This window comes from Notothenia rossii (assembly GCF_949606895.1).
Source record: "Notothenia rossii genome assembly, chromosome: 11".
NCBI classification, from domain to species: domain Eukaryota; kingdom Metazoa; phylum Chordata; class Actinopteri; order Perciformes; family Nototheniidae; genus Notothenia; species Notothenia rossii.
In genome coordinates this window covers 6,991,581-7,017,506 of record NC_136910.1, presented here as the reverse complement: position 1 = coordinate 7,017,506, position 25,926 = coordinate 6,991,581, and the positions used below count along the sequence as shown (strand labels likewise).

General features: G+C 40.5%; 1 protein-coding gene across 1 annotated transcript in view; it reads left to right on the top strand.

Annotated features, from left to right (window-relative positions):
• The window catches only part of LOC307023910 (cytohesin-3-like), a 36,668-nt gene that overhangs the window by 5,774 nt on the left and 4,968 nt on the right, over positions 1-25,926 (top strand). Inside the window, exons 2-12 of the mRNA XM_079657582.1 lie at positions 8,568-8,650; positions 8,992-9,056; positions 9,280-9,346; positions 9,487-9,605; positions 11,813-11,893; positions 11,979-12,091; positions 16,171-16,319; positions 16,466-16,577; positions 21,011-21,087; positions 23,756-23,827; positions 24,571-24,725. Coding sequence (XP_079513708.1) covers positions 8,568-8,650; positions 8,992-9,056; positions 9,280-9,346; positions 9,487-9,605; positions 11,813-11,893; positions 11,979-12,091; positions 16,171-16,319; positions 16,466-16,577; positions 21,011-21,087; positions 23,756-23,827; positions 24,571-24,725 — 1,093 coding nt within the window. The remainder of the gene's footprint in view (positions 1-8,567; positions 8,651-8,991; positions 9,057-9,279; positions 9,347-9,486; positions 9,606-11,812; positions 11,894-11,978; positions 12,092-16,170; positions 16,320-16,465; positions 16,578-21,010; positions 21,088-23,755; positions 23,828-24,570; positions 24,726-25,926) is intronic.

Below are 25,926 nucleotides of genomic sequence, written 5' to 3'. Positions count from 1 at the left end.
TCAACCTGCAGCTGTATTTCCACAAAAATGACAAAGTACTATTCACTATTCCTGCTCAATTTCAAGTGTGAAAATGTTTTGGTCTTACAAGTCAGCACGCTAAATATGAAGCTAAAGCCAAGTAGCCAATAGCTTAGCTTAGCATAAAAACTGGAGACAGGTGAAACAGCTAGCATGGTTCTGTCCAAAGAAACAAAAGCACAACAAAAAGTTTGTTTCATTAAAAAAAAAATGGTGTTACGGTTTTAATGGGGATGTTATGTCACAGATTCTTTGTAGGTTTGTTACCTTTTATACGAAAAGTGTCCCTGTTCCCAGTCTTTGTGCTAAGCTAAGTTTCCCTGAGGATGGCCGTAGCTTCATTACCGTAACGACATGATAGTGGTAAGGATCTTTTTATCTACATTTTGGCAAAAAAACGTATTTCCCAAAGTGTCGAATAATAGACCAGTGCAAGTACCACCACTGAGTATATCTTAAATTATAAATACCTTTTGGTTTTATGTGAGCCTCTTTCATACTTCACATCTGTTTTATTCACCTGGCTGCAGACATCATTTCCTCTTGGATATCAAAACCCAGAGCTGGATTGAATCCACCACTTCCACATTTCCTGCAACAACCCAGTAGCCTGAAATGAATGAATGTCTGCAATGTTTTAGGCAACACACTTCTCAAATGTGTGTTGACACAGATGTCAAAATAATGTGCTGAAATGTGCTCTTTACAATCTCATCGGTTGACCCGACAGGCTGGCTGTGTTGTTTAAAGGCTTAAGGGGAGATTTTGAGAGAACAGGAATTAATTTTGACTGCCAAGATTATGGGTTTTTGTGGTGCAACATTAGAAGATTAAATATACAGCAGAGTCTACCACATGCAACGAGATAAATGCACAAACACAGACAGCCCTGTGCGGGGATTGAGCTCGTAACAAACTGCCTGACTTAAGTGGTGAGAGAGAGGACTACATATGGACCTGATTAGGAGAGAACTGGGGAGGCTTCCCAACATGTTCCCATCACCATGGCTGTGTGTGTGTGTGTGTGTGTGTGTGTGTGTGTGTGTGTGTGTGTGTGTGTGTGTGTGTGTGTGTGTGTGTGTGTGTGTGTGTGTGTGTGTGTGTGTGTGTGTGTGTGTGTGTGTGTGTGTGTGTGTGTGTGTGTGTGTGTGTGTGTGTGTGTGTGTGTGTGTGTGTGTGTGTGTGTGTGTGTGTGTGTGTGTGTGTGTGTGTGTGTGTGTGTGTGTGTGTGTGTGTGTGTGTGTGTGTGTGTGTGTGTGTGTGTGTGTGTGTGTGAAACGAGACATTGTAAGGCAACATTTCTGCTGTTGTGAATAGAGTTACGCTTTGCCTGGAGTTATTTCTCAGAGCTGTCGAGAGGGGAGGCTCTTTCAGCGCGAGACACAGAGCAGATGGAGACAAAAGGAACGGCAAATTAAATGAGCTGGAGTCGAGGAGGAACACAGACAGACATTGAAGGGCTGCAGGGATGTAGTGTGCTCGAGTAATCCACACTTCATGTCAGTGGAAGGAGGGTTAAAGAGAAAACAGGGTCCAGCTGACCATACACAGGGAGGGGTGTGCAGAGAGAGAGGCTGGAGGGCTGGCTTTTTGCTCAATACAATTAGAAAAATCACAGCTTGTTCTCACCTTAATAACATGTTCTTAAACGCCTTCATTTCATTTCCTGTTGATTAAATGTTCAAGTTAGGGCTGGACGACATGAAGAACTCCTATTATGGTATTGACCAATTCCCTTAAAGTCGTGAAGATATTGCTTTTACAAAATATTTACTTAATAAGAATCTATTATACGGATTCTTTGATAAATCGAACAAAGGAAAATATTTCAAATGCTAAATCCATCTAGTAATTGCAGAAAATGACATGGTTTTACTCTATGGCTGTCTTTAAAACCAGGAAAAAGACAACTGTTAACGATATTCAAAAATCGAAGAGATGATATCTCGTCTCATGTCATGATATCTAAATGTTGCCCGGACCTTGTTCAAATATATTTTCTTCCTGTTCTGTTTTCAAATTGACCTGCTGATCACAGAGCTGTCTTTGATCCAGCACGCAGCATGGGACAAGTTGATATTTAATCCGTCAATAGAAAACGTAGTGAGTGAATACCAGGAGAGCCCATTCATCCAAACATTGCGGGGTGGTTTCGATCAAACGTTGCTCTAGTGTCATTGTGAACGGGATCATGGTGGTCCGGCAGAAGTCAGTGTTTTTGCAGGCAGGCGCACAAGCATCACAGGAACATCCTGAATCTGCACTCTGCAGGTTTGAAGTCAGAGCCAATCATGCAGTTTGACGCTCTCCCTGCTGGAGCCTGCATATCGTCATCTGAGATATCAAAACATATTTCCTCTCCTGCATTGTGTGCAGAAATGAAAAAAACCCGATTACAGATTTCAAAATTGCCTCCCGAGCTAGATATCCATCACAATAATGGAGGTGAGCGTGTTCATATCAGATAAAGCGTCATATTCATTCTGCCTCCTGTCAATCACCTGACACCTACAGGAGGCAGCAGCAGCGTCTGTCAGGAAATGATCCTTCAAATATATATGTCGCCCTTCAAAATGTAATGTCACATCCATGTCTTCCATCTTTTGTTTGTTGAGATAGGGAAAATCCTGATTTAGCTTTTCATTTGACAATATTAAAGAAATGAACGCTTAAATAGTCCAGAAGCTATGTGACGTTCACATTGTAATTGGGCACAATGGTGCTTTAGATTTAAATGCTAAAGTCAGCCGGCTAGCAATGAGGTTTAGCAAGTAAAACGTTTGCTCATATTGTATATAAGAAGTGGTCGTAGTCTCTGGGAAGTGAGCAAGACATAAGACAAAAGTAAGACACAAACAACACACAAACCAAACACCATCGACCTGTCAATCTCAATGTAGCAGCGCCCAATAGCAGGCACAGCTTTATCGACTATTTGACTTTCAATGGGATCATCGTTGACCATTTAGCTGTAATAAATAGGACTTTAGACTTGCGATCGAAACCATAAACTCATCAACAAAATGATTACTGGGTTACCAAATCAAGTGAGAAGTCGGGAACATTTCTCTCCTTTTTTCCAACCCTGCTGGCCATTAGGAAAATGCTGTTTTTTAAGCACCTTGAGGCACCTCCGTACACTTTTGAGACCCAGATATTGTATGTTTACCTAGGCACAACAATGCTTATCTTATCTTAATCTATTTTTTTACCATCTTAGTATTGCAAGTCAGTATGCTAACATTCAGTTAGTCGATACTAGCAGTGAGAATCTAACTCTGTGTGACACCTGTACTCTTTGTACCACTTCTTGTTGAATTTTAGCACCGTGAGAGAGATAGACTGAAACGTATTAACATAGACTTTATAGACTAAACTTGCTCCCCTTTCAAACCTGGCCTCTCATCTGAGACCCTCTGCAGCGAGTGCACAGGAAGCCACTTGGACGGCCCTGAGCCTGTAAAAGCCCCCTCATCCTGCCCCACTGCCAGGAGAAACAGCATCTATCTAACTCTTTCTCAGGCCGATCAAATCCTCAGATTATGGTTACTTTGGCCGCCCCTGCATATGGCAGTGGAAGCCCCTTAGATTCCCTTCATCGAATCAAATATTGACATAGCGTTGATGCTGAGCAGATGTGTGATATAAGGAGGACATGGTGTGCAGACCACCTCCTATGCAACCACACAAATGCACTCACAGCAGGAGGTCCCTCCCCAAAAACCTGCAGATTAAACAGAATAATCAGCATGAGGGCTCTTCAGCTCCCCGAGCCCCAGATTCTCCTCGTGACCCCAGATGTATTTAAAAACTAGAGGCCATTTGAGTCCCCCAAATCTCTCCTCCCACACACAGACTGTTGTTTCTGAATTATTACTGAACAGGCTACAGAACAGCTATTGTACTACTGCTTAAAAGGACAATAACAATTACTTTTTCATACCATTTCAAAGAAAGTCAGTGTGCTTACTAAGACAAAATGTGCTTCTTGTTAAGGAATAGTCTTTGATGTTTTCACTGTACACTTTTTGCTGCTCCCCGTACCTAATTCATTTGGCACATTGATGATTCAGCGTACACTCAGCTTCTATGTTTTCTGTTTTAATGGATTTCTGTATGGTATGTCTGTACTTTATCTTTGACTTTCTCTCGACGTGGAGCTGAAATGACTTGACAGATAACTGATTATTTTTCAGTGATTTGAATAAACAGAACACCAACAAAAATGGTCCTTATTTTGATAATCAATTAACCATTTAATACTTTTTTGAAGCAAAATAAAAAATGCCAAACATTCTCCAGTTCCTGCTTTTCAGTTTGGATTTGCTGCAATTCTGTATCGTATAATTTTATAATGACAATCATCAGAATACATTGCCTTGAGCTTTCGGCAATTTGCCACAAATCTAATTTGCACCAAATAATCTGTTGCCTTGTAAAAAATAAATGCTATCTTTGCTTTATAAGTCTTTGAAGTTCTTGTCCAGGTCATTAAATGCAACAAAAACAGACATATCAAATACACAACAATATAACACTGTTTTTAATCCTATCCTTACACAATGAACCAAGTGATTCAGAAAACAATGTTAATGGGATATTGAATGATGTTGTTTTTTATATGTAGCCCTAAAATGTCAGCTTTACTTACATGCTTTTTGCACGTGCTCATATAGTCTCATGTGTGCATGACCCTTCACCGTCTGTAACGTGACCTCTTTAACATCCTCACATCGGCCTCACAGCCAAAGTGCCTCAGCAGACAGCCACTCAGACTATCTGCTGCTGCACATACCGTCACATCATTTCAACACTCAGGCAAAGTAGGTTAAAGGCAGGCAGCGGCTGGTGAACCCCAACATCTGCATGCTCTGTTATACATCACACTTCCGCTCTGACGGACTCGTATCGGGCTCACTGAGCGGCGGGGAGGGCGAGCGATTGGGATTAGCGCCAGCTGGCCTTAGTGTGTGCTCGTGTGTGTCTACCCAGGCTTTAAAGCAGAGCATGTCTTCAGCATTAGTTAAAGGGATTGGGGGCGGTGGGTTTTAGATTACAGTTTGGATCCAAGAGGAAGTTTCACTCGCCTTCCTGCTTCCTTCCATGCGTCCCATTGTGCTGCAGGGCCAGCAGGTTAACAGGGTTATCTTTCCTTTTTTCTTTTAAAGCTCATCCACTTTTAAAGTCCGTTAGAGTCACTAGTGTAAAGCCAGTCTATCTGGATAAGTCCTCTCACACTCACACAAGTCAGTGAAAACTGGGGCTGCAGCCAGGGTTAAGTGAGCGTGGGATTTCCACTCTGATCTCCATGTGTTGAAGTGCCGTGCATCTGATATAAATACAGCCCTTGAAACATATGCATTGAAATGAGTTTTTAACAAATGGCTTCAACATGAATTGATATGTAACCAAAAATAAACAAGAGAAAGTAATCAAAGTGACAGTTTGGTACAGACGGGTGTGGGTTTGTGCACACGGCATTAGTCTAAATGCCACCAAAGCCTCTGGTTTCAGTGGGCCCTGAGGACAGTTGTTAGTTTTGGGTGTGAAGAGCAGCAGGGGATTTATTCCTGAAAGTAGATTTTGAGGGATTTTGTTTTTTTATGAGGGGGTAAATTACCAGAGCCGCTTGTTCTGTGGTGCACATGTTGGAGTTTAAACTCTTTGGACCCTCTCAACCCACCGCTTGATAACGTGGATTTCTGAGCTTCATATTTATTTTAGAAGTCACAGAGGTTCAAATGGGCTTGACGTCTATATTTTTGCACGCACATATTCAATTAAGCTCCTCATCAGCTACAGCTACCCCCACTACAGATGATCTGACCCTGACTAGGTTTACTACGAAGCAATGACTCATTCCATAAATGATTTTATTGGATTACAACTCAAGCGTGGCTGTGTTTGCTTTGAGGTAACAACCAGCCCCATGACGCCCTTGTTGCTTTCTAAAGACACTAAACTCATTTCCTAAATGAGTCGTAGAAGGTCAAAGGGGGGGGATGTGTGTTAATAATGGAATTGATGGAGCACCTCTGTAGAAACCCCCCACCACTAAACAAGATTATCTTCTGGAGCAGAGACCTTAGCACTGGGTTCACTGTTATCAAATGTGTGGTTTGAAAGACATATATTACAGTAATACAGTCAGAGAGACCCAGATTGAAGGATAATGGCAATGCTTCTCCATTAATGGGGGTGTGCTTTCATTAAGGGGAGCATCCTCTGCTTTTCATTTGATTTGTAATGAATCAAGATTGCAATCCTGCACATTGTTGCAGCCACTGGAGATCTCCATTAGCTAATGCACCGCCGCAGGCTAATGGAAAACATGGAGCTTTCGGCCGTTCACTCATCATCTTCCTCTGAGCAACATGTTCGATAAGACAAAGGAGAATCCCGATGTTAGGGCTGTTAATATTGATTTATTCTCTTTCCATTGTTGATCAATCTGCTGATTATTATTGACTGGTTTGGCCTAGTGAACATATAAAAAGCCTTTCACAAATTAACATATTCATATTGCATGTTCTGCCAGGATATGAAGTATTTTTACATTAATAGACAGGATTCAATGTAGCCTACTAATTAATTATAATTACAAAGCTAACATAGTGATGTTTAGCACCATCTTAGTTTAGTCCATTAGCGTTCTAACATTTGCTAATTTGCACTCAACGTTAATTTTATGTGTAAGATGCGTATTTCTCGGTTTTAGTATTTGAACAATGAACAACCTTTTAGAAGTTTAATATGTTGACCTTTTAATTACAGTGTCTTCTTAGTCTTTATCTTTAAACCAGCAAACCAAAGTGATCAAATGCATGAATTCTCCCAAGGCTTCGTCAAAATGTCAAACAATTTGACATTTAAATCTTAATGGCCTCATTAACCCGGTGCGTTTAAAGAAATCATTTGACATTTTGGGAAATACCCTTATTCTCTTTCTTGCCAAGAGATTGATAGCAATTACGTTGCTACTGTCAGCGGACGGTTAGCTTAGTATAAAGTCTAAGCAGAGAGAAATGGCTACCCTAGCTGCCTGAACTCAAATGTTTTACTTGAGGAATACTGCATCTGTCAAACTAAATGTTGTAATAATATATAACATGCTGAAAGTTAAGCTTTAGAGGTGCTGCTAGTATTTTTTAACCTTCAGTCAGATCCAGGCTAGCTATTTCCACATTTTCAATCTCTATGCTAAGCTAACCTAAGCTAACAGTCAGCTGGCTCTAGCCTTATACGAACTGGCCAAATATACGAGTGTTGTCTATCTTCTTCTATAATTCTTAGCAAGAAAAGTAATACGAGTATTTCCCACAATGTTGAACTGTTGCTCTGGGTGTTAAGAGCAACAATGCATCTTTCCTCGAGCTTAAAAATCAGAAGACCCTGTAGAGAGACACTAGCCTATTTCTCGAGCAGAAGAGTCAAGAAACTTATTTTATAGCATCAATTAGCTTTAAAGCCACATTCACAGCTCTCACAGTTGCATAATGTAAGTAGCTGGAGATCACCAATACTAATTATCATCTTTATTTTCATAGTCTCAGCATTTCAATCCCCCCAATGGTGTATTAAAATCACGTGAAGGAAATCCCTTCTCCTGCTGTTACCTGCCCCTCATCACGGTGCTTCAGGATTACATAGCAAGGTTAGGAAGTGCCTTTTGTCTCAGTTTCAATGTGAATATATATACTCCACTCCCTTGTATTCAACTATTGTACAAGATGTTGAATTATAACTGGGTTGAATGCTTCCTCTTGAGCCCAGTGACCTTGTTTTACTGTAATTGCCGCTGCTCTCCGCCTGCGAGGGAGAATAACAAGTGTTGTTTTTTTAATCTGTATTTCTCTCCTTCGGCAACATGTAGGCACAAAGCTCAGACTGTGATATTAGATGTGCCACTTTCCCGTTGAGAGATTTGAGTTTTCTGCCTCTAAGCTGGCTTAATGAAGCAAGATCGTACAGGAGAAATAATGTGTGCGTGGGGGGAGAATAGGAGAGAGGAGTGGGATAAAAAGATTGAAAAACCAGATTGAGACAGAAAGATGTGAGTGAAGAAGAGGAGGGAGGAACTTCGAACATCCTGCCTGCAGCTCGGAAACCCTCAATGTCGGGGAATCGGGGTCGTAGTCCGTGTTAAATTAGCAAATTCACATTTAATGAAAGAACGCTTAATCTGGATTGGTTTTATTAATAGAATATTCCCCCGGGGCCAAGCGGAGACGGAGGGGCAAAACACTTTCAAGTGGAATAATTAAGACCCTTCTCACTTCCTCTTGTTAATTAAGAGGATCATGCAGGCTCTGGATATGATGCTGCAGCTGAACAAACAGAAACAGGCAGCAGCAGCAGCAGCAGTCACTCTACCGCACGATGAGGATGAATCTTCTCACGATTTTCCATTCCTGGTTGTGAATTCTTCTGCTATTACATTGGAATTTCCTCCAGTTTTCTCTCATCTGCAGGGCGCTGTGAGCGATGCAAGCTGTGTAGAAAATGAGAGTTAAAGTGTTCCGTGTTTTCTCCATCGTGTGTTTCAGTTCCTGAGGATCTGTCCCCGGAGGAGAGGGATGAGCTGTCAAACATCCGGCGCAGGAAGAGAGAGCTGCTCGATGATATTGAGGTGTGTGTTTGTGCACGTATGAGCACTATATATACAGGTTGCATTTCAGCTTCGGTTCATTAGTAGTGCACTACTTTGGTTATGGTTAGTTAGTTAGTTAGTTATTCACTTTGATGGCTCTCTACTGCTGCACTGAAGAAGTATTTGCATGCTATATCTACTGTATGCAATGCAAATGAACTTGCAGTACATCATTGCACTCTCAATTTGATTACAGAAAGTAATGCACTCCCCTCTACTAACTGTACAGTGCATTTTCTGTCCTGTTCATGCCTTAATGCTTTTGTCTCTGTATTTTATCCTGTTCTTTATTTAAATACTGTCTCGCTCTTTTCTCTCAGAGGTTGAAGTTTGAGATAGCAGAAGTCATGACGGAGATCGAGCAGCTGACGTGTGTCGGAGAAAGGTGAGTAACTCAATGTGCATATGGGGTCAAATCTCTAAAATATCACTATAAAGAAGCAGGTATTTTCAAGCACATAGTGGCTATATGTATACTGACGTTATTGAGAAAGAAAACTGAACATCATAAGTGGAGTAGAAGAAGAATTCAGGCAGCAAAGATGTTGCCTCATCTACCTGTTTTTATGTATAGATTTGTATTTAACATTTATACTCTTGTGTTCCAGTAAAACAACCCAGAGAAACAAACAGATTGCCATGGGCAGGAAGAAATTCAACATGGATCCAAAGAAGGTAATGCCTCATGTTTTCATCATCCTCCGAAGTCTCTGTAGCCTTGAAAAGGAATTTTTTTCTTATAGTCTGAAGAGAGATCCATTTTCCATCGCCCGTCCTCAGTCGAGATGAACAGCCTTCCTGTTTTTTCTCTCCAGGGAATCCAGTTCCTGCTGGAGAACGACCTCCTCCAGCACACCCCCGAAGAAGTCTCCCAGTTCCTCTACAAAGGAGAAGGCCTCAACAAGACGGTCATCGGAGACTACCTGGGCGAGCGGTGAGACAGAACATTAATCAGGCGGCAGGAGAACGTCCTCCTCACATGAGGGTTATTCACCCTTTGTGGTTAGCGAAGGAAAGGATTACATTTCCTGTTGTGAACACACACGCTTTTTAACATAAATCTGATGTATTTAACAGCAGGACCTGTTTTGTAAGGATCCCTCAAAGTTCGTTTTTACTGCAGATCCTACAGAATAAGATCTGGGTAGTTAGAGTATTGATATCTGCTCTGCCTGTATAAGATATTCAGCAGAAAAAAGCGTCACAGGCTTGTCAAACTCTTTGATTGACAGATGATCTTTGAGAAGTGTAGAGAGAAAATGGCAGCGAGCAATTAACACCCAAAATGTCACAGAACAAAACAATTATAATTTAAACATTTCCAAGGCAGGCCATTTCATTGTTTTATATTTTTGAGTAAAATATAATATATTTGACTTAGTTATACCAAATGTTACAGTCTTTTTTATAAAGGTCTTAGTGAGAAAAGAGATGGATTAACAATATACATAATTATTTTTGTAATTAATTATGAATTATATATATTAATAGAAACATTGAGAAAAACTATTTTTAGGACAAAAAATGTAATTGAAGTTTTTCTCTAAGCAGGTTTTCCCATACAAGCTATTTTCTATGGTCAATAATAGTGCAATATACCTAAATACAGTTATAGAAATTAAGATTTAAAGTTAGATCAAATGTAAAAAAATATATATAAACTATTTTAAAACCCCCAAAAATAAAAAAACATTTAAAACATACAAAAAAGCAATAAAAATATTAAATAAATATGTGCAGTTTATCCGAATTTAACAGTGAAAGAGCTGTGAAGTATTTCAATCATTTTATGAAGAGGATCCTGTTTAAAGCAGAACAGTCTGAAGTCTTCATACGCAGGAAATCACATCAACTACACTCTTAATTATCTTACATTAGCACAGAAACAAGGCACAATGTGAGTCAGTCGTCGGGGGCTCTGGGGACTCTTCATGTTGGTGGTGGGCTTTACTCACGGGGGATCATCAAAGAGCCCACCTACCCTGTGGAAATCACACTAAACACAGGCGGAGGGTTTACACGCAGTAATTATCACTAATTGAGCTTATGCAGGGAGCAGAACCTATCATTACATGCTGAGCAGAGAGGGGGGGGGGAAGAGGGGGGAGATGCAGAGAGGAGAGATAGGGGAGATGCAGGATAAGCAGGTGATTGGCTCCCCAATGACGCCACTAGATCTTATCATTACATGTCACTTGTTAGACGCTTTTATCCAAAGCGACTGACATACTCAATACTGTGGATAATCCCCACAGGAGCAATTTGGGTTGAAGTGTCTCAGGGACACAACGACATGCTGACTGCAGTGGGGTTTGAACCTGTGACCCCCTGATCTGAACACCAACGCATAACCCACTGCACCACACACCTCCATCTTATTGTTCCTTAAACTGAGACACGAATAAATGCAATTTCATTTTTGCAAATGACAAACCACATGTACCTATATAAATAAACCTATATGCAACCCTCATCGGACAGGATTCCTTTTATCTGGCTGCAGATGACAGTGTAGGGTAGAAGAAATCCCCCGAGTCATCGTCCAAGTAATCCAAGTCTGTTATTGCGAAACATGTTTTTGTTTTGTTTCTCGTAAACCAACGCTGTTTTTGATGTCGCTCCACAAAAAGTCTAAAAATGTCCTGGCTTCATTTGTACAATAAACAACAGAAAGAGGACGCAGGCTCAGGATTATGGCCCCTCATGTACAACAAACACGATCAGAGAAGCTGTGACCGCAGCCCAAGAGCAGCTGTGGACTGAAAAAAAAAACCTCCAAAAGCCAAACAAACCTCTGACAAAAAGAAGCCTGTGTGGGTTTTGGGTTTTAGCTGTTTTTCATCAGTCAAACGCACCGTTTCCTCGCCTCAGGGGGGAGAAATACTCAGCATCAGCCAGCTGTTTAAATTGCTTCCAGACTCCACGCTCAGCGCCCGGTATGAATAAAAGCACAAACATGACAGGAATGCTGAGAAACGGGAATCCAGGTTGAGAAATGCTTTCATGGAGGAAATCTGATTTTCCTCACCCTTTCCTCTGGGCTCGCTTATTGTCTAGAGTTATGTTGCATCTTCTCTGGAGGATTTTTGAAAGAATGGCTATTGGAAATCTGATTTTATCATCTGTATTTTCTCATAACAGGGAGGACTTCAACCTCAAGGTGCTGTCGGCTTTTGTGGAGCTGCATGAGTTCGCAGACCTCAATCTGGTCCAAGCACTAAGGTCAGCACAACTCTAAAAACTAAGAAAAGTTGTATGCACCCTGTAGCATCACAAATAAAATTCCCGTTCTCTCCTCCATTTGTAGGCAGTTTCTGTGGAGTTTCCGTCTGCCAGGTGAAGCCCAGAAGATCGACCGTATGATGGAGGCGTTTGCGTCGCGGTACTGCCAGTGCAACCCGGGGGTCTTCCAGTCCACAGGTCAGAGTCAGAGTCTGTTGAGTAGGTCATTGTTCACCAAACCTTTCATGTGAGACGATTCCCCCAAAGGCCCTTTGGATCAGCTCCAGAGCCCCCTTCACTAACATCAACTGTCTTTTCAATTGATCTTAAACAGGATGTTGTTACACTTTAATTATATACATATGCATATCATATTTATTGGAGGAAGTCAGTCTTGAGGTCGGCTTTTCACTTTTGCATTTGTAATATGACTTTTTTTTTTTTTAACCAACTGTTTATTTTACTATTTGAAGCATTTATTATATCACCTTTTTGCTAACTTTTTTTTTTACTTTGTTGTGTTTTCCAATCCATTAAACATTTTTATTTAGCTTACTATTTTTAGGGCTGTACCCGAATATCCGAATATTCGGTCATTGGCCCACTATTCGGTTTTCAATTTCGTTATTCGGATATTCTTTCTTTTTTTTTGGCAGTCGCAGTTGAAATCTCCAATATCAACATAAGAGCTTGTGCCTCTTTGGGGGGTGCTAACACTTAACCATAAACTTTATCGTTTACTTTCTCCGTCTTTATATGTAGATATTACTTTTCTCCGTTAATCTCCGCTCCTTTTGACCGTCACATTGTTTCCATCGCAACAACAACTTCCTGTCAACAGCGCTAACTCCTTCAAAATAAAAGCATGTCCATACAAAATAGGAAGCCAAGCCAAATTACACTTAAGACATATACAACTGCAACGAAAGTAACACAATAATACTTTTCAATCTCCAAGAACATACATTGGGTTCTTTACATTAACAAATAACTATAAAACAATACTGTAAAATAACAAAATGAATGCCTTGAATAAACCGAAATACACGTGTTGATGCGCCCCACCCCCTGCGGGCGAGCGTCGAATATCCGAATAGTCGCTGCTGATTACTACCGAATATCCGGAGCCCGAAAAATGGTATACGGGACAGCCCTACTATTTATTAATCTTAGCTAACTATTTCAACTATTTAATCTCTTACTCTCTGTTTAGACTTCTCTGCTTTCTTGCGACCTAGTTCTATTAACTCTTAATCCCAACAGTGTTGATGTTACAGCTTCATTTATTCTTTTTAAATCAAATTGAAAGCAGTTTAAAACAAGTTGGATTTAGTTAATCAATCTATGTTGTTGCAAAAGTTGCCCCTGGGACACAAAAGAGCAGAGTGTGAACTCCAATATGTTGGACAATGTCAATGCACTGAACATCAGTTTACCCTAATGTGCCAACAGAAGCATTGCCTGAGGGCCCAGGATACATTGACCATTAGCCTATTTTTTAAAATGCATTTGATTCATTAAGCCATGAGAGTTACTGTAACTAGAGCTCAATGAGGATCAACCAGATTACAGTAACTTCAGATCACAGGATCATTGCAGCAGAAGAGTAAACAAGCAGCAACAAACAAGAGACATCCATTATTCATAGCGGCTCAATGTGGCTGAGTGATACGCGTTCTTGTGATAAACAAAGAGTATAACTACAACAGGCTGTAAATAATGAAAGAAGTTAGGATTGTTGAGGGTGCATGTCGTCCCGTGGAGGGAAGAAGGCCATATTCTACAAAGCTTTTTAGAGATATGTGATGTTCTCCAGAGAATACACTGTATATGTGACCCGCTCTATCGAAATCAGTCGGAAGTCGCAACGGCTCATTTCAAAATAAACGTGGATTTGCGTAAAAAAGATTTTAAATAATCAAAGTCTTGGCTTTCAGAATATGAAGCTTTTATTTCCAAAATCACACGATAAATACATGTTTGAAGCTTAAAGGGAAGATTACCTCTCACTCGCCACTCTGCTGTTCCACAGCGCCGCACCCCCTCCCTCCGCTGACATTATGAATGAAAGGCGTATAGTAATCATAGATAACACGGCAGGGTCCGTTACAGTTTGTTTTCATCTGATTTCAATTAAACAAAGTCTTGGCTTTCAGAATATTAAACTTGTTTTGGCAAATTCAGATGATAAATACAACTTAATAATCAATAATCAACTAATAATCAATCAGATCGATGGATTCCAGAGAAGAGGAAACTTTGAAGGCCTTTTTCTCAAAATGATGAGTCAGTAACAGTCATTATATAATGTGACATATTTTGCTTAATATTTGGAGTAAAAAAACAATCCTGATATCATTAGAAAGCTAGGAATCTCCTCTTTCCAACAATACAACTCAAATTGGTCTTCGGTTCAATGCGACTGATTTCGATGGAGCAGGTCACATATTATCCATCCGTGCATCAGAATCTGAAATATTTTTCTTGCTCCCCCGGGAGATATTGGATGTTTTCAAAATAAAATAAAATAGAAAATAGAAAAGTAAAAAATGAAATATATGTATAGCAATATAATGAAATATTATATTATTAATGATATAAATACTGAAAATGGTTTCAAACTATTTCCCGTAGAAGATAGTGGTACAACACTGCATTATGTCATATGGGAATATCATATGTTTTATATGTAGGAAAGTAACTATCGTAGAGGAGCAGTGCATGTATACATTAGCCTTAAATAGAAAAACTACAATAATGGCAAAATATAACTTAGATAAGGTAATCGAGTGAATATGCTCAGTAGCATTCCACCACTGGTATTCAATCATGTATGTGTGAAGCCATTTTAAAATAAAATGATCTTTAATCACTGACGGAAAAGAGCAACCCGTCTCTCTCTCGCTTGCTCGTCCAGTTTCTGATTACGCTGACATTCCTCTCGCAGTTAGCAGCACCTCTTGCCCCGCATTACACACTGCGTGCAAAGCGCTTCTATTTTTTATAAAGAATGTGTGTGTGCAGGCAGACAATAGGCAGCGTGGAGCAAAGTGTGTCAGGGAGAGCAGACAGACAGAGGGGAATGAATGATTCATTTACAGGCAGCCAGTGGCCCGTGTGTGTCTGAACATTAACTCACAGACGGGAGACTCAAGCCCTGCCTGCCCCCGATTCCATCTCACTATACTGTACTTCCCTCTAACACACACACACACACACACAGACACACACACACACACACACACACACACACACACACACACACACACACACACACACACACACACACACACACACACACACACACACACACACACACACACACACACACACACACACACACACACACACACACAAATAAAAAAATTAACTAGTTTCCAGAGTCTAGCCAACAGACGTTGCTCTGTCTGTATCCATCTTGCCCCTACCAGCAGGAAAATTCTTTCAAATGAATATCATGATATGTAAATGTGTAATAGCGATATAAGAAACGGCTATATGTGTAAGAAGCTGAAGTGCAATACGCTTAGCCAATCCATTTGTTTTCCCCCAAGACCTTTCATTTGCAGTATACACAGTATTCTTAATTTGTTATTATTACATTTGACTATGATATTATTACATTTCTCCCAAATCGAAACCATTTTAAGGTTGTTCCTCCAAGGCTTATCATTTTAGATTGCAGATGTCTTAAATTGCGAGCTTTAACCGGTGGCCAATACATCTGTGTATCGCTAGTAATGAAATACACAAAATAACACTGTATGCTGATGACATCCTGTTATATGTACTTGAACCTGAAAGTGTTACACCTCAGATAAAACAAAAATGGTGGACTTCCTAATGAAGAAGGTTAATATCCCCCAAAGAACACACACACACACGCACACGCACACGCACACGCACACGCACACACACACACACACACACACACACACACACATACACATACACATACACATACACATACACACACACACACACACACACACACACACACTAATCAGCAATTAGACACAGGTGGGGGGGAGGAGACAACACAGGGCACCAGGTGCACACAATCAACAGCAACAGACAAGGGGAAAGGGGAACACTTTTCAACATAAAACCAGCAAACAGAGACAGACAAATTAAAACACAGACAGATGCACACGCTACATACATTTCGCCACCAACAAAGCTACACAATCCGTAACGGAGGCCGAGCTCTATAGCCCCAAAGATCACCTCCGTTACAGTGTTATTGATCAATTTGATTCCCTTTCTGTTGCTCTCAGATACCTGCTACGTACTGTCCTTTGCCATCATCATGCTGAACACCAGCCTCCACAACCCAAACGTCAGAGACAAGCCCCCCGTGGAGCGCTTCATCTCCATGAACAGAGGCATCAACGAGGGGGGGGATCTGCCCGAGGAGCTTCTCAGGGTGAGGACTCGTCCGTAATGTGTGTGTTCCTCTGTGTGTGTGATGATTGACCTCTGTGATCTCTCTGTCACGCCTACTACAAACGAGCAAGGCACTTCTAACACTGTTCAGCCTTTTGATGAATAACTTCCTTCCCCTGTCTGCAGAACCTTTACGACAGCATCAAAAACGAGCCCTTCAAAATCCCAGAGGATGACGGGAACGATCTCACGCACACGTTCTTCAACCCCGACAGAGAGGGCTGGCTCTTAAAGCTCGGTATGTGCCTTTTAAGTCACCGAAATGATGTGTTGATTTGTATCATTTTTCAGCAGTGTCAGCATCAGTTTGATAAGCAGTGTCCTTTCGTTTCCCTGGCGATGAGTGTTTTTGTTGTTGTGGGTTTATTGTTTATGTTGGGTTTTCCAGTGCACATGTTAGAGGTTGACAGTTTAGGCATACATGGCTGAAAAAAGCTGATTCCTACGATATCTCTTGACTTTTTTGTGTCATCACGGCCCGTCCACACGGCGGCGTGCGTTGAAGCTTCAACGCTTCTGCCCATTCACTTTGAATGGGGTGACGTCACTTTTCGCCAAACTGCATTGTGGGAGCGTCGCTTCGCTTTTCTCGCTTCAAAAGTTGAGCAATGTTCAACTTTTGAAGCTTCGACGGATATGCCAGTACAAGCTCTAGCCAATCAAACCGCGTGCTTGTGTGTCCGGGGCGGGAGATTCATGTGATTGGTTGTTGGTGGAGTTTCAGACACGCCCGCCGGTAAGCTTCAACGCACGCCGCCGTGTGGATGCTGCGCTACAGTAGAATGAGTTTCTGCTCAAGTTAGCTCGTGATTTCTGCTCTTTCTGTTCATTTTTGCCCAAAAAAAAGGAGCTTTCTTACGCAACTACAAAGTGTTTTGTTTCTTTCCTCGTCCTTCATCTTGTGTCCTCTCCTCTTTGCTTTGTCTTCTCTCTCCTCTCCTTCCTCACTCTTCAAGCATGCCTCTTTTTGTTAATTAAACTTCGTATCTTCGGCATTGTGTTACGTGGTTGCTGTGTCTTTCAGAAAAATCCTTTTATGTGTTTTTTTGTTCCTCCCTTTCTCTAACCTTTCACACTTTCGTTCTGTTCTCTCATTATGTTCTGTGATGGATGTTCCTTCTTAAAAATCTGTATTAGGAGGTAGGTAACGCTCCTTCCTCCCTCCTTCGGATCCATCACAGGTTTCCCTCACACTGGCATTGGCTGCCATTATCTCCTTAGCACACAGAACATGCTACCCGCCTCATTTAATTGGCTTATTGAATCCGAGCTGTCATTGGGCAAACGAGGTGATGCATTATCTCATTCAGAGGCAGGGCGAGTTGGAGGTCAGTGATCTCGCTCATTGTGCATGGGGATCGTTTGCATTCCTCTTGTAGCTCTGGAGGAGGCTGGATGACGCAGAGGGCTCGTCTCAGATGGTGCACACACAATATACGCACTATTCAAATGTTTAATCCTTTGCATAAAAGATAACTGTTGACCTCATCAAACCACAGTGCCACTCGCCACTTTCCCTTTATTGTCCTGCCGTTTTTCACAGAAAACATCAAATGTATAGATAATAGAAAACGATAGATACAAGACATTGGTAATCATGCAATATTGGAACAAATACACATTAAATAAAGTTTGTATTTACTTTTGTACGTGGAAATTAAGGTGAACACATCTTTATTCTTCTCTAAACTCATGTATTTACTGTAGATGTGTTGCATGCAGTTCGATAATGCAGTGTACAACTTTAGGCTACTGGAAATGACTTTAACTCCCACTTTACTAGTTCCATATTGGCCAAGACTTTAAAGGTCAGAGCTTAATTAGCTTTTGTTGAAAATTCAGAGAAAATTGGTAAACAACACAATAAAACACATATCTATGCAGTAATTATAAAGTTACTGCTAGCTTAGCTTGGCAAAATTATTTTGAAAAAGTGTAAAACAGCTAGCATTGGTCAGTTTTAATATGAATATCCACCTTTCTGCACCTCACTTACTAACTGTAAGTTACTAGCTGCTTCCCCATGTTTCCAGTATTTATGCTACGCTAAGCTAACCGTGCTGTTGGCTGTAATGCTAGATTCATATTTCAACACACGGCATTTCGTGTTATAGTCACGAAATTAATCTATTGATTCGTGTTCACAACACGGTTTCGCCATTTTTTTCGTGTCACACAGAACGATTTTAAAAGCAATGTAAATAATAACAAATTAAAAGGAAAAACAGATTTTAAAAAAAATACAGATTTCAGTATTCTGGCACAGAACGATTTTAGAAGCAATGTATTTCTATTGGTAGTATGTTTCTTGCCTGCACCAAATAATAACAAATTAGAAGGAAAAAAAGATTTTTTTAAATACAGATTTCAGTATTCTGAGACTCTGAGCCCCATTTATTTTCCTTGCGGACGGCAAAAAAACTCCGACATTTACAGGGTAAGATATTGAGTAAGTAATTTTTTTTATGAACCACACAACTTCTGGTATTCCAAGACCCGATGAACACGAATTAATAGATTAAATTAATTTTGTAACTATAACACGAAATGCCGTGAGACTGGGTTGCATATTTAGCATACAGGCTGCGAGTGGTATCAAACTTCTCAGCTATCTTTTGGCAAGAAAGTTAAATATTTTACACAAAATGTTTTACTTTTCTTAATAGCTGTAGAGGTACAACATGTTACATTATAAGCTTTTAAGCATTAGCAAGTGAGCCAAACAACTAAATGAAGTTTTTTGTTTCAAACTTCTGCATGCTTTAGCAGCTTTTTCCAAGAAGCGCTAACATGCATTACTTCGACATAAAAGATGTTTGCTTCCTCCTATATTCAAGCAAACACCCAGCACTCACTTCATCCTCTGTACCATTAGAGACAGCCCTGCGCGTCACACAGCTTCTGCTTAGCGAGCACACACGCTAAGCTTTAGTGAATGGGCCTCAGTTCACCCACGCTAATACTGCTTCTCCTCTTTGTCTACAGACCCCTGTCTTTCTCATTTGCTCTCTATCCCACCAGCTGCACTAGCCACATCATTTTATCTTCAATTTCTCCCCACTACCAGATCCCACGCTAATGTTACCTCCATCATAGGAGTCCGTGCTTAATAAGACGTTCCTTTTTTGTTGTTTGAATGAAGCTGGCCTGCTCTGATGTTTAATACAACATTTCTGCACGGCTAATATCAGGCTGTGAAGCTCCATAAGCGCTCATCACACTACATTACTAACCAGGACTGAGCCTGCTGCTTTGCCTGAATCCATCATCATCCAGTAGGAACAGCATGTCATAAAATATTGATATTTAGATATTTCAAAAAGCTTAAGCTTAAACAGCACCTCTGTGGGTTAAAACTAGCTTGTAATCTGGGACAATATAAAGAGAAAAGCACATTTTCATGTCCTCCTAATCAAAGTCAAAGCATTTTAAATGGACAAAACTGTCAAAAATACCAATTATTAATATTAAGTTAAGATAAATGCCTTGTCAGTATTTTAGCTGTGTTCAATGCAAAAACTCCAGAAAATACAATTTTGACCAATTACACTATTTATCCTGTTCATTAATACAAATAATAAAAATTGAGTCAAGACTTTTAGCCCTCTTGCATTTGTGCACATTTATTTTTCAGTCCCTTTTCAGTATTCTCCTTAAGCAAACAAGCGAGTGATGAATCTGCATTAGAAGCATGCAAACATGGGAGGTCCTGCAGCAAAAATCCATTATAAATGTCAGGTTTTGAGGATTAAATTAAATATACCACTAAACGGGATAAACGGCTCTCCAGGCTGCCATATGTAATGGTTGACTGTAGCAGAATCAAACTTTAATTGTATATTTACAGAACAAAAGTAGACCATATTTCACAATCTCAATCCATTTCAGTGAGTAAAATGCAGCGGTATGCATCTCTAGTAAACATTGCTCATTAATAATGTACTATAGATGTTGAATTTTTACTCCAGTTTGCAGTATAGAGTGGAAATCTGGGTCAAGTGAACATTACATATTGATTACATCAGTAACGGCTGCTTTGTGCTCACTCTGTGAAGTCAGCAAACATGTTATTATTGTGCAGACTGAACATTGACATCAGGCACATTGTGTTTTCTTTGGATTACATAGGTAGATGGCATCACTGATGGTGTAATTACCAGACAATCCAGTAATCCCAATAATCTACTTTTATCTGAGGCAGATGGAGAGGATGTCAGTCCTACTCCCAGATAAAACGAAGATGTGTTCACATGTTACAAATCCAAACACCCTCTCTGGAACAGTCGTCCTTCTGTCTCTGTTTTTTATAATATTAAAATATCAGACTTTTCTCAAGCCAAGCTCATAAAATCCGTCAGTCTGGTCAAACAAGTTGAATGCACTCCTGCCAAAGCTTTCCCATGTCTGTGGCGTGTACATGCTTTGGTTTTTTCTGTAAGGTAGCAGCGTGTTGAACAGTTTTCCCAGCCCTCAGGCATGCGTCCCTAGAGACGGGGAGGGGGTGCTGCAGGGAGAATCCAGCCTCCTGATTGAGTCTAATAATGCAGAGAGCTGATGATCAGAGCCAGATGTGGCGCGTGGAGCGGAGGTCTGCTGCAGGTTAGCCTCCACATGCACAAACACTGTCGCCCCTTCAGGTTAAACTAAAATAGTGTGTGTTTTTCTTTGCAGGCGGCAGGGTGAAGACGTGGAAGAGACGGTGGTTCATCCTGACCGACAACTGCCTCTATTACTTTGAGTACACAACAGTAAGTAGGCAGAATAATGTGGTTTAATGTGTGTCAGAATGTATGTGTAAGCACAACACCAGTGGTATACGTTACACACTACACAGCCAGTAATATAGTATATGAAAGTAATACCTATGTGAAAGTAAGTTGCCCAACAATTGATACTATTTTGAAACTCTATCTGGGTTTTTCTGTTTATAACACCAATATTTATTAAATTACTTAAAATAATATAATAAACATATTTGATTAGAGTACATTTTAAAGGAATAATTCAACATCTTTGCGGAGAGTTATATTACATGCCACTCTACATTATGACAAAGACATGAGTGGTATCAAACTTTATGACTAACTCATAGCAAGAAAGCAATAGGCATATTTCCAAAAATGTCCTAAAATGTTCCTAAAAGCAAGGGTTCCCAAAGTGGGGGTCGCGAAATGATTACAAAATAAAAATGGAAAATAAAAAAATTATTTTAAAAAATTGATTAATTTTTTTTAGAATTTTTTTTAATTATTATTATTAATAATAACGTTCGCATAGACATTTTTTTCTTTGACAATCCACTTTTCTCAAACTCTCAAACTTCTTTTTTTTTCTTCCTGAAATTAATTCACTGTTATTTTGGGGGTCGCGGGCTGAAAAGTTTGATAACCCCTGCCTTAAAGGATGCTAGTAAAATCATTTATTACATTTTTAAATATTACATCCAATAATCTTGATAAGCAGCTAATGTTTAAATACATATTTTTGAGACAGATCAAATGCAACAGGACTTTAAGTAAGATTGACACCAAAAAGAGGACACGCATGTAGTCCCTTAAACATTTAAACCCGACACACACACACACACACACACACACACACACACACACACACACACACACACACACACACACACACACACACACACACACACACACACACACACACACACACACACACACACACACACACACACACACACACACAGTTAGAGTCAGGGGTCTTTGTCTTCCAGCTCCGCTCTTTAACAGATGCAGCCCCTTTGACCTAGATGAACCTCACCCCAGCAATTAACACGAGGCATCATGGGAAACATCTGTAAAGTCTACGGTGCACATCTGGCCCCGCTAAGCCCCGATCCAAGTGCCTCCCCCAACCCGCTGCCTGTCACCCCGATGCTTCAGCCCAGCATCAGAAGCATGCCCCCCACACACACACACACACACACACACACACACACACACACACACACACACACACACACACACACACACACACACACACACACACACACACACACACACACACACACACACACACACACTCTCATCCAGCTGCCCGGGCTTCCTCCCCCTGGTCCCCCCTCATTAACAGGAAGATGACAGGCGGGACACGGGGCCGTTCCTCAAGGTCCCCCCCCCCCTCACATCTGGCCCCGCAGACACACACACTCGCTGGAGGAGATGGAGGATGTGGGGGGGGGCAGGGTTATGTCTCCCTCGGGTGCTGTACCCTATGTGACCAGGATGTATAAAAACTTCAAGCGTGCTTTTATCCGCACCTTGATTCTCACTTTGATGCTGTCAGGCTCAATGTAATGGAAAGATAAATGTTTCTTTTTTTTTCTTGTGATCACATTTTTATTGAGATGAATACACAACATATACAACCAAAAGCACAACATATATTTTTTAAATAAAATAACTAAAAGTACATAAGAAAAAGAAAAATTCGACAACAGCAAGTACTTACAAAATATAAAAAATGCAGAATACATATGTAATCTAAAAATAATAACAATAATACAGACAAAAAATGTTCAAATACTTAAAGGTGGGGTAGATAATTAACTTCAGAAACACGTGTTGTTATATTCCATGGAATGATCTTAACATCCCGATAGCAATGAATATATTAAATGCTTTGATAATAATAAATACATAAAAAAATGTCACCTGTGGAAGCCGTAGCGCTGTAAAAAGCACAACCAATCATCTGAGCCGGCCCGGCTAAAGTAACTGGAGGGCCTACCTGCCTGTCAGCCTTCCATCTGTGCACAAGCTTATCTCGTGCCCTCATTGGTCATGTGCGCGTTCGTGTGTGTTGGAGGAGGGGCTCTGTGAGGAAGTCTGAAGGAAGGGGCAGATTTTTTCCAGTTATGTATTTTCAAATTCTAGCACACTCGAGCTGGTTTCTCCATTCTTACCTACCCCACCTTTAAGTTCAAAACATATTCACAATAATTAAATACAATTTCTAGCTGTTGCAAACCATTATTTATATGAGTTTCCTTTGAAGAATAAGATCCTCACTAGGGAAGCAGTCATCCTCCACTAATCTCACGTGGAGATAGCACTGTAGGAATGTTAGTTAAATATAAGCATAATTATTAATGTTGTAATAAAATGTGTCCTAATGACAATAAAGAAACATTCTGGTATATTTAGTTGTATGCATTTGATAACCAACAATCAAGATTACATTTAATGTTAGGGAGGTATTATGTTTACAGTTTCTCATCTTAGTTTAGCTTGTTAGCATGCTCACATCTGAATTGAACGTGTGATGTTGTCTAGGCTTGACTTTCTGTGTCATTGCGCCCTCATTAATCACTGGTTGTGTCCTTTACAGTCATGTATGCACTTAATGAGTGATGTATTGATGCTTAACGTAGTCTTTGTTTGTTTGTGTTTCCAGGATAAAGAGCCTCGTGGGATAATTCCTCTGGAGAACCTCAGTATCAGAGAGGTGGACGAGCCCAGGAAACCTGTGAGTAGAAACTCCAGACACTCTTTCTTTATCTCCTTTAAAGCAGAAAGAAATCATGTGTATGTCCATGTGGTATAATTGTTATTGCTACCAACAACCCAGGACATATTGCATTTGTTTTGAAAAAAAACGCGCACAAAAAACGTTGCTAAAGTATTTTTTCTATCTTTTCCTTTTCATGCAAATAAGAATCTTTGATCGTTCATTTAATGTTAGCGACATGGCTACAGCTAGCAGGCTTTATACTGTACAAAGCAGGAAACAACTGCAAGAATATCAAAGTAGCAGAAACCCTAATCTCAGAGCTATTAAAAAGGCAGATTAAAACACCTCTTGTATAATAACTAGGTAGATATTGTTACTTACCGATGAAGTAGAAATACGTTTTTTTTTGTATCACTTTCCCTCTTCCCCTTCTCCTTCCATGAAGCTCATTTGCTCGATAAAGTTTCTACAGTTAACATTACTTTAGTTGTTTTGCTACCTAAAAAAGCTGCTCTGAGCTCATTTGTTAAGTTGTAAGCTATTTAAATGCGACTCAGTAACAGAGCGTATTGCAAAGTAAAAGTGAGGTTTATATGTAACTAGTTAACGCAGGGGGTGTCATTGTTCTGCAGCCGCTACATAGAGCAGTCAACATATCTTCATAATGATAAGCAACAATAATCTACTGTCTCTTTAACATCACACAGAGACATGTTTTCTTGTTTTTCACCGTGCATATCTTTTCGTTGCCTCCCCAGAACTGCTTCGAGCTGTACAAGCCGAACCACAAAGGTCAGGTGATCAAGGCCTGCAAGACGGAAGCGGACGGGCGAGTCGTCGAGGGCAACCACGTGGTGTACAGGATATCTGCCCCAACGCCGGAGGAGAAGGAGGAGTGGATCAAATCCATCAAGTAAGAGACGTCGTGTTAGTGGGGGTCCATTTACACCGAGAGGGCACTTAGCCAACACTGAGGCTCCCAGGTGGCACGTTCTCACGTCTGACCTTGACTATGACACACACACACACACACACACACACACACACACACACACACACACACACACACACACACACACACACACACACACACACACACACACACACACACACACACACACACACACACACACACACACACACACACACACACACACACACACACACACACACACACACACACACACACACACACTCAGAGCTGTGAGCTTTATCATATATGTGCAGCTAGTACACACACACTTAGACGCTGGTGACTAAATGCGACTCTGTTTCTCACACTTCCACACAGATAACACTCAGGGGTGATTTCTGCTCCGCGGGATAAGCTCACTTCCCTTTGTTTAGAGACACACACACACACACGCACACACACACACACACACACACACACACACACACACACACACACACACACACACACACACACACACACACACACACACACAGAAGTGTTTCACACCAGATTTGTCATATCCAAATTCAGCCTTGTAAGCAGGGAAGGAGTGGAGGTAAAGCTGTAAATTGGGTAATTGATCAGCTCACTGCTTATAATCCACTCAGCTGCAGCTTCACCGGCAAATATGATCAATAATATCAGGGCAGAAATCCTATTACACGTCGCTTCAGGGCTCTAATGATGTTATAAAACCTCTTAGCGTTAGAACGAGTATCCAATAAATGAAAGGTGTGTTCCTTTTTAATAAGTGACTACAGATCCTGGGATGCTTCATATACAGTTAAAGGGATTGGAAGGAAAAGAGAGGTGGTCATTTCTCTCAGTTTGAGATTGTTGTTTTGTTTTTATTGAACGAGGGGTATTTCCCATTGTGAATCAGAGTCTCTTTAGGAATTCAGAGCAGAATTAAACAGCAGCCTCCCAGTTAAACTCTCAGAAGATACAACCAACATCAAAATGACCAACTATGAATTACATAAAACAATGCGATGTTGGCGAGCTGTCATCCTGGCTTGCAAACCACTATTGTTGGTGGCTTGGTGAAGGTGGCTCTCTGTATGTTAGAAAATAAATGAGAAAAGTCAGAGCAATGTTGACGGAAAATATAAAAACAAGTCATAGTATTGTGATTAGAAAATATCATGGAAAAAGTCAT